General features: G+C 41.9%; 2 protein-coding genes across 3 annotated transcripts in view; both read left to right on the top strand.

The window, feature by feature from the left end:
* The first annotated feature begins 1,528 nt into the window (after positions 1-1,528).
* On the top strand, positions 1,529-3,906 carry msantd1 (Myb/SANT-like DNA-binding domain containing 1). 2 transcript variants are annotated; one of them, XM_008435378.3, is made up of 3 exons: positions 1,529-2,213; positions 2,318-2,614; positions 3,275-3,906. In XM_008435378.3, exons 1-3 carry the CDS (start codon positions 1,960-1,962, stop codon positions 3,564-3,566), a joined length of 843 nt encoding a protein of 280 aa, XP_008433600.1. In that variant the 5' UTR covers positions 1,529-1,959; the 3' UTR covers positions 3,567-3,906. The 2 variants fall into 2 exon arrangements, with proteins under 2 accessions (XP_008433600.1, XP_008433599.1); XM_008435377.3 differs by having other exon boundaries at positions 3,254-3,906.
* Positions 3,907-5,832: 1,926 nt separating this feature from the next.
* LOC103480437 (regulator of G-protein signaling 12-like) overlaps positions 5,833-9,407 on the top strand; it is a 46,132-nt gene continuing 42,557 nt past the window's right edge. Inside the window, exons 1-2 of the mRNA XM_081600117.1 lie at positions 5,833-6,055; positions 7,483-9,299. Of these exons, the coding sequence (XP_081456243.1) occupies positions 7,539-9,299 (1,761 nt within the window). The 5' untranslated portion in view covers positions 5,833-6,055; positions 7,483-7,538. The remainder of the gene's footprint in view (positions 6,056-7,482; positions 9,300-9,407) is intronic.

The raw sequence follows: 9,407 nt of genomic DNA, 5'->3' as shown, positions 1-9,407 counted from the left end.
AATTCATTTAAATTTACTTTGCAAGATCGTTGCTTGACTTTTTTTAGGATGAGAATTTTCACATTTTATCATTCTTAGTTTATATAAACAAAGAAACAAACGTGGTAGTCTCTGCTAAATTAGTTGCTGTGCATGAAAAATGTAAAGTCTTGTACAGCAAATGGCTAGATTATGTAGATCATTCACAGTACTGACTACTTCCTCTCAGGATGAGCAGTTTATCTGCAGATTAGTCTGCCTTCTGGATTAGCTGGCGGGATTACTTCCACCTTAATGAATGAGGAATTTACAGAAGCAACTAAACACAATTATAAAGGTCCCCAGCCTTTGAAGAAGAGTCAGCTTTGGAAAAGAAACAAGTCACAGGATGAAAGGTGACAGTGACACGACAGAAACTGTGAGCGCTTCAGCACACGTAGGCCACTTCAGCGCCAGTTCCAGAAATGTTGTCGCCTTGATGATGATCCAGAACGCTTCACGCTGAAAACCTTTCAGATCAACTTTCCATTTCTCCTTTGTTTCTGCAGCGACAGAGCTTTGCTTTAAGTGGCAGATGTGATGCTTCAGTATGTGGAGGAGTAAAAAAAAAAAGAAAAAAGCCTACCAGGCCCGTCTGCTGGGTTAAAGAGAAGCAGATGGGTTAAAGGATCTAATCGGGCCACTCCTCGGTTAAGCCGGACCGACAGCAACTAGTGGCACTAATGTAGATGAAGTGATAACGGATGACTTCCATTACTGCATCGCTCTGTCTGCGCTCTTTTATGGTTTGGTGGGGGGGAGACAGCAAAGGAAGGGGGAAAAGAGCTGCAGAAAATGACACACTGGTGCGTATCTCAACATGAAGTAGAGGAAGAAACGGGAGGAACTGCAAAGAGAGAAATAAATGCATTATGAAAGAGTAGATTAAGGTGTGTGAGGATTTGCAGAAACCTCTAGGCAGGGGGGGAGGGGGTCTTCAACTGGTCAGACAAACCCCTCCTGCAGGGCGCTATTGTCCACCACCCACGGCTGTGCAAAGAAAGCTGATTACAAAGGACAGCAGGCTGTATTCCTCTGCAGTTGATCACCACATGTTGCCATTTTTGCCTGATGTCTCTCCCTGTAAATTCCAGCCTTTGGAGATTCACACTTTTCCCGAATGGCACGACTTGCTTCTCTTCTTCTTTTTTTTTCTTTCTTCTTCTCCTTTTCTTTTTTTGCGGATCTGAACTGTTTGTCTGCCTTGTCTTTCTGCACAAATCCAGATGCAGCAAAATCCGCCCTCCCCGCAGCTCCTCAAAACGGCTTGTCTATTATTAAAAGCTTTTAAATGGAGCAGCGTGTTGGCTGACTACCAAATCCATTGCCCTGTTGCCAAGGAAACAACACATTCGTGGCCGCTAGTCTTTTTTGCTCCTTTTTTTCCACCCCTCCCCTTCCCTTCCCTCGAGGCTCATATTTCAAGAGTGTCAGCAATCTGGTGTGCTCACACTGCTGCCTTTCAGCTAAAAGCTTTTTGTGCTGCCAGTGGAACAGAATGGAGGGCAAAAGAGAGAGCGGATGGGAGTGGTTAGCGAGGAGAGGGGGAGGGGGCTCGGAGGATAAAAAGGCCCTCTCTCACCGTTGCCAAGGCAACTTGATGTCACGGTGACATCACGCAGTATTAAAAGCTTTTAACCGGATTTCTCTCCTGCCTTAGGCCCCATTTTGAGTCCTCTTTCAGCTAGGCTAGGGGGAAGGGCAGAGGCAGGCAGGACGGCTGTGGCTGTGCATGCTCTCTCACATGTATCCCTCCTTCCCTGCAGACTCAGCCCAGCCCTTATAACAGTAAAAAGACTTTCAAATTCAAGCTCTAAAGCTCATATCTTTGCAAAAAAAAAAGAAAAAAAAAAGAAGAAAGAAAGACAGAAAAAAAGGAGAGAAACCCATAGCCAGCACAGGCCAAAAGAGAGACATAGAGAGAAGGAAGCCAACTCCAAAATGGCAGTGGACGATAGTTTCAGCTACCTGATGCCAGGCCACAGCGAGAAACACAGGCGGGCCCCGAACTGGACCGACGGCGAAATGAAGGCCCTCCTGTACGTGTGGGAGGAATTCCACAACGAGCTGAAAACCAGCAAGAGGAACGCCAAGGTTTACGAGAAGATGTCCCAGAGGTTTTTCCAGCTCACCGGAGAGCAGCGCTTCAAAGAGGAGATCAAGATGAAAATCACTAACATGTCCTTCCAGTTCAGGCAAGTGCTTCCATGTCCAGCAGCTGTGACTCCACAGGTCCAGATGTTGCACGACTAGTAAAAAAAAAAAAGTAATAATCTTTCCGCTTTCTTTGTTCTTACAGGCGACTGAAGGCCACAGCCAACGAATCGGGCGAGACGCCGGACTGGCCTTACTACAAGGCCATCGAGAAGATCCTCTCCAAGCCGCTGGAGAACGGCAGGGTGAACTCGCTGGAGTTTCAGGCCTCGGCCGCCGGTCCCTCCACTTCGTCCCAGTCCACAGACAACCCCTTGTCCCACCAGTCGGAGGAGGGCGTGATTGGATTCCTGCCAGAGTACACTGGCTCCTCAGATGAGATGGAGATAAAACAGGAGCTGGACTCTTTGAGTTCAGACAGCGAGCACATGCTGGGCTCCAGGTAACAGGACAACCAAACACCCGCGTACAAGCGTGCTTTTTTTATCTTAAGGCAACGCAACACGTTTTAGGCTCTTTCAACTATGCTGCTTGTAATTGCTTGTTACTTATATTCCATATTTGTTGCCTGACTGTTTTTTTTTTGTTTTTGTTTTTTTTAATGCTACAATTGAGAAAAATACACATTAGGACTTAGAATAACTGAAATAACTTTATCTATTTAAGTTTATATATATATATATATATATATATATATATATATATATATATATATATATATATATATATATATATATATATATATATATTTTTTTTTTTTTTTTTTTTTTTTTTTTTTTCTGGCAGACTTAGATTTAAAATGATTCTGACAGGAAGTGAGGCGGGCATCTCTCAATTTATACAAAACGATGAAAAAATGAGTATTAATTTTGGAAAAATAAATCAGAAAAATAGCAGTAGAGGCTATGCCCTCTCTTGGTGTTGCAACTCCTCTTACAACTGTATAACATTTTCTTGTATGTTTCCACTGTTATTTTGATGATTTGTCCTTTGGTGATGAGTCTTTAAACTTTAGCTGCTTTTATACTCAATTTTAGTTGAGTATAAAATTCCAATCTAAAATCGTTGTAAACCTTTATAGATGTTCCTCTCCGCTCCTCAGCTCCCACCCCGTCTCAGCCAGGAAGAGACGTGCCAAAAAGTACCTGTCCCTGAAGAGGAAGAAGCTGCAGGTCATGCAGGCCATGCTCCAGCAGCACAAGAAGTCCAGCCAGGCGATAGAGGAGACGTGCCGGGAGCTCCGACGATCCATGCACCAACAGAATCTGCTGCAGGTCCAGTGTCTGCAGCTGCAGGAGAGGATGATGAACCTCCTGGAGAAAATGATACAGCTCCCCAGCTCAGCGTCAGCGGTTTGGAGTCAGAGCGGGGCAAAAGATCCAGGGAAACCGTGAAAGGGGCAGGGAAAAAAAAAAAAAAATCACGGAATCTCCCAACGCTCATAGGAAAAGCAGGTTCTTTCATTCCGTATCTCACTTGCATTATTACATACAAATTAGACAATAACTGTTATCACACCACAGATAAGGACTACCAAAAAAAGATACTTTCACCAACTCTGTGGGGGTGCCTGAAAACAATGATTAAAAGAACTAAAAGGACTTTCCTTAAATTTTAGCATCCACTGTATGTTGGGTTACAATGTAGTTAGTCTTTTTTTTAGCTTAGAACTAGTTGTGTAAAATATTTCTCAATTACATGCCAAGTATCCAATTAAAATAACTATAAACAGTCTTTTGAAATCCTGCCTTTTTGTTCGCTGTGGCCTTTGTAATTACATATCAGGATTGTCCTTTAGCAACACAAGCTAATTTGCAACACCATGAGGCAGAAATTGAATTCACCGGCATTGAAGGAAGCGCTTTGAGAAAAGAAGAACCAACAATTCTTTTTGGTGTCAAGATTTGTTTTCAAATCTTTTGAAAATGCGATTTCGGTGGGAAATTCCTCCTTGCAAACATCAGATTAGATATAATTACAGTTAGCCTTGATGCCTCAACATTACACAGCGGTGTCTCACTTAGATCGCTGAGTACAGCAGAGGTGTTTTGTTTGATTAAAGCTTTCATGGCGCTGCTTATTCAAACAGTCTGCTAAGTCAATTTTTTTCTATTTTTGTCCATTTTTTTTCTCTTTTGCTTTGAAAGGAACCGCTAAACATGACGTTTTTCATTGATTCATATAAATATAAATTAATAATATTCATACTCTGTGGTGTTAACACTTAGTATGATCTCCCTTTGGCACTGGTACAACACTCAATTGTCTCCTAAAACATTTTACATGTTTGTAGTGGTTCACTGTGTAGAGTACCCTACACATTTGGTTTGGTTCAGTTTGTGACAGACGCAACTGCCCTTTCATGCTGACCCCAAAACTTGGATTGCAAAAGAACCTATGTGTGGTCATAATATCAGTTTTACTCGAATTGCACGTTTGCTTGTCTTTTCAGTTGTATAGAACCTCCAAAGAGACATCTGACAATCATAAATAAAGGAAACAACTTAAACTTAAAACTTAAAAAAACTTTTTTAAAAAGCATACTTTTTTTCATCTTATTTGTTTGATATAAAACATCAATGCTGCTAGTGCTTTTGTGAAAAATAACTATGGATTTTTATTTATTTATTTATTTTACAAATTGCTTCAAATCAAAGTACATTTTTTTCAAATATTTTTAAAAATGGGATTGTATTGCTCTGCTGTATTGTATTGCTTATAATTAGGGATTCCAAAACCTACTAAAAGGAAGAAAAAATTAAAATAAAATAAAACAAAATTTGCATCTTGGGAAAGACATTCAGAATATCCAGCTGTTGTTCAAGAAACTTTTACAGAGTGCTGCCAGAGATTTTGAAGTGAGTGTAAAATCCAAAAACTTTCTAGCTGTTGGATTTGAAGTGTGAAAGATGACATGCTTAGTGATCCCTTGTAATGCGCCCCAGTTTTAGCTTATTCTTCAGAGTATATTAAGTCTGTGTTACTTAAAAAGCAGCAGTGTTTTTACTCTAAAAGAGAGCTATGATATCTGTGCCCACCCCCACACACACTATAATGAATGGAGCCAAGTATATCAGCAGGCCTGGTTGACTGATAACTCTGATATCACATGACATTTGTTCAAATAAGCACTGTCCCTCCCTTCTTTACAAGTAGGAGCGTAAGCTGCACTGCACATGTGTAGAAAAACAATGTGTGCAACCGTTGAAGCCCTTTGACCACTCAGGTATTATTTTCACAACACTCGTGGTGTTAGTGTGGAGCAAAGCTGGGACTACTAGCATGAAAAATACATGCGACAGGATTATAAAACATCCAGGTAACACATATGATTTTATTTATTGTTTTAATTAGGAAAATAACTTACCCTTATTTCTGCATTGTGAACTTTATAGAAATGTACTCCTTCGTTACGTTTACTGAGGTTTGCCGCAGAATTCAGAGTAACTTTTACTACGTTTATTAAGTTCTGATAGAAATGACGCTGAAATACAATCCCTATTTTAAAACGTGATCAAATTCAGAGCAAAATTAACATTTTCAACTGCCGCCTGTGTCAGCCAATAGCGTCGCTCCACTCGTTTGAATATTGAATGTGACAGCCATGGTGATTGGGCAAAGGGAAGCGTCACGTGTTCGAGAGACGTTACGCTGTCATGGTTACAGTGAAAGACGCTTTGTGATTTTCACGAGGGAGGAGGTGCTGTTGCGAGTAGCCATATGGACCCCGGAATCACTGCAGGACAATGTTGTAAATAGTGTAAAAAGAAGTAAATCGAAGGAAAACATGGACGTTTGGCATTAGTTTCGTAAACTAAAGGAGTTATTTCAAGGAGTGCGCATAAATTCTAGGGTTTATTGAAACTTTTTAACGCTGAAACAGGTAAGCCATTACGTTTTTTGTCCTGTACAGGTTTTCGTTAAAGCGTGAAAGTAATGAAATTGTGATGCTTTAAGGCTTTCTTTGTAGTAAGAGAGAAACATATGACTGCCATTTTGCCTAAGTTCAACTCTGTCCTTTTGTGGTAAGTTGGGATATTTAAAAATTAACAGTGGTTTGCTGAACCAAAGTGTATGTTTGTCATTAAAGTGCTGGTGAGTAAAAAGCCAGCTGGCGCTCTGTTTAGTGGGAGGGGGGCGGGCAAGGGCCAGGGAGGTAGGGGTGAAGCAGGGCGAGTAATACAAGCTGTTTGGGCATGAAAGATCCACCTGTTACATCTCTGACAGATAATTGGTAAAGCAAGATTGATTCAAATTTTGTTAGCTTTTATTTAGCAAGCAAATTGAAGCATGAAATTAGATTAAGCTAGATGTGGGTACACGTGAGTAAGTTATTTTACATGTTTTAAAAACAGATTTTTGAACCAAGGGTCCAAACAAAAAATTATGTACTAAAATAAGGTGTTTCTAGAAATTTGTGCATATTTATTTTAGTCTGAGATCTATATAAATTTAACTCATGCCTTTTTTTTTTAATGGGAAAGACAAGATGGCATGCCATTCAATTAAGGTGGATGTGTTATTATTAAATTGTCTTTATGCTTTAATATATTGTGAACTAACGGAGTTCCCACATAGTGTTGAAATATATGGAACTTGCTTTAATATTTTCTTTGTCGTTGTTGGACACAAAAACAAAGCGTGTCCTACTTTCGATACATTTAGAATACATAGCAATGAAAGCAGTCTGAAATTCACCTCAGTGGTTTCTGCCATCATGATTTGCTGCAGAACTTTCTCTTTCTGCCATGTCGGTGTGGTCTAACTACTGTTCTTTTAACTTTAAAGTTGTAAAGTATGTTTCCAGATGTATCTCTAGCAACATTTAGGGACTTTGGTTTCAGTTTGTGTCCCTTTCTATATATTTATTTGACACAATAATCTCTTCTCTGAACGGTTTGGAATATTGTTTTTTTTGTCTTAGCCATATTTCTAGTATGCAGTGAAATGTCAGTTCAGGTATGTTAAGGTGTTCTGTCTCACACATGTTGTGCCATGTGATTGGTTGCACCGGGTTTACAAGTATGTACTTTTACAGAGGGTTGAATAATGTTGAGATTACAGTAGTCATTGTAAGTCATATTTAGTGATGGATAAAATTATTGTAATACTTGTTTTATTTGACCATATGAATAAATTTCAATGAGGATTGAATAAATATAGGTGCAGCAGCTTTAGCGATTTTCTGCTAGTATTAATCTTTTTTCTCTTTTTATTTTTAGCAAATTGATTAAAATGTTTGGACTTGGGGGTGGTAAGTGCTTAAATTGTGAAATCTAAGGTGTTTTTTTCCTCTTCATCTGATTGCAGGATGACAACAATACAGTAGTGGTGACAATCTCAAGGTTTTCTGTTTGAGACTTAAAATGAGGATCCAAGGGCAGCCTGAGGGTGCGAGGAGGCGTCTGGATATGAACGCAACTGGTGAACTCCGGGACGTGGAGGTCATCCGCGGTCGGGCTGGATATGGTTTTACTATTACAGGACAGAAACCGTGTCTGCTGAGCGGCATCATGGAGGGCAGTCCTGCTTTTGTGGTGGGACTCAGACAAGGAGATCGAATCATGGCGATCAATGGAGCCGACGTTTCCGCCGCTTCTCACGAAACTGTTGTGCAGCTGATCGGTGGCTGCAAAGGACCCCTGCATATGGTGGTGCTCTCAGAACGACGAATAATGGGGAACCCCATCCTCAATGATGCCAAGTTTGGGTTTGAGCAAAAAAGTAGTGTTTTCCAGAAGCCGGGTGTCCTCCGCGCTGTATCGCATGACTCAAGCAGACCGTCCTTTGATCCTAACAACGGTGTCACCGCTAAACAGAGGCCAGTTTCAGAGCCCGACATGTCGCTGTGGACACAACAATTCAATGTTTTGTCTGGAAAGAAAAAGGAGGAAACGCCCATGGTTAAAGACACAGATTCTGTTTTTACAGACACCGAAGAAGTCAATCCAGACTGGAGTGTTTTAAACATGACTTTAGTGGTGGGCTACCTTAGCTCCACCGAGCTGATTCTGAACACTGGTGACTCTGAGGACGACTGTTTAAAGGCCATTAGGGAGAGAATCCGACAGCTGGGCACAGAGCAAGATACCCACACCCTTGTGATGATGAAGGTCATGTTTGATTGCATTCGACTGTGTGACGACGCAGGAGCCATTTTGGCGGCGTTCCCTGCTGAGAACCTTGTCTTAGGAGCCGTTTGTGCTGAGGACCCACGTTTCTTCTGCCTGGTCACCACTGCACACATTATCAATGGCCGGGTACCAGATGATGGTCCTCTTCGGGCATCCTGCCACGTGTTCTTCATTGACCCAGAGCTAGGAAACCACAAGGATCACATAGGGATTGCTTGCCGGTTTGGCTTTAACTGTACGCCAGATCCAGACTCTTTGGGCTGCCTCGAGTTCCCTCAGACTCCCCCAGACGTGCTACACTTTGTAACAGTCCTATATAGCGACCTGGGGGAGGCGGTGGAAAGACTTCGAGCTAAACTGGACATGGAGGCTCAGCAGACCGACAGCACCAGCAAACTAGGCAGTGCTAGCAGCAACGGGGACAGCGGGATTGAAAATTCTTCCCCCCCTGAGGAGAGAGCGGACAGGGATTTCCCTTCTGATATCCCAAATCTTTCTGGGACCCACCTCCCAAGCTGTCCATGGGATTATCCCTCGACTGAGGTCGTCACCCCTGTAAATCCCATCAAGAATGGCCAAAAACTTGAGCCAGAGAACAGTGCCAGCCCACATTCCCTTTCAGAGTCACTACCTGGCCCGGATTCTCTCACAAGCTTCTACGGAGGTCCCCCACCCAGGCTGGAGTTTCATTTCAAGCCCCCACCTCCTCCGTTACCCTTGAGTAAAAAACCAAACTTTCTGGCTTATCCCTTAAGAAGCAGCCAGAGGTGGCTTTCGAAGTCAAAATGGCCTAAAGCCCTAAGCAGCGACTCTGTAAATCAGGAGACATCCACCAACATAAACTCCACCACAAATAACCCTCCGTCTGCAGTGAATCAGGTGCACTCAGACAGGTACCACTCCACAGTGGCCATGATGCCTCCTAGAGAGGAATGGACCAAGAGGTTTCTCGAACAAAGACAGAAACAGCGGGCAGATGGCAGCTACAGAAATGTAAGATATCGCACTATTTTCTCTTCACACTTTTCAATACAGATGAAATATTTAGCTTTAGTTACAAATAAGCGGATGTGTTTATATAAACTGCTGGTTTAAAGTGGC

Source organism: Poecilia reticulata, chromosome 18, assembly GCF_904066995.2.
Source record: "Poecilia reticulata chromosome 18, P_reticulata-male-v2, whole genome shotgun sequence".
NCBI lineage: Eukaryota > Metazoa > Chordata > Actinopteri > Cyprinodontiformes > Poeciliidae > Poecilia > Poecilia reticulata.
This window is presented reverse-complemented; position numbering and strand designations above follow the sequence as displayed.

Excerpts from the sequence above, each read along its gene's own strand:
- msantd1 (XM_008435377.3), top strand. The coding sequence starts at position 1,960 with ATGGCAGTGGACGATAGTTTCAGCTACCTGATGCCAGGCCACAGCGAG. Across the intron at positions 2,214-2,317 it reads AACATGTCCTTCCAGTTCAG|GCGACTGAAGGCCACAGCCA; the intron begins GCAAGTGCTTCC and ends TTGTTCTTACAG. Across the intron at positions 2,615-3,253 it reads GAGCACATGCTGGGCTCCAG|ATGTTCCTCTCCGCTCCTCA; the intron begins GTAACAGGACAA and ends AAACCTTTATAG.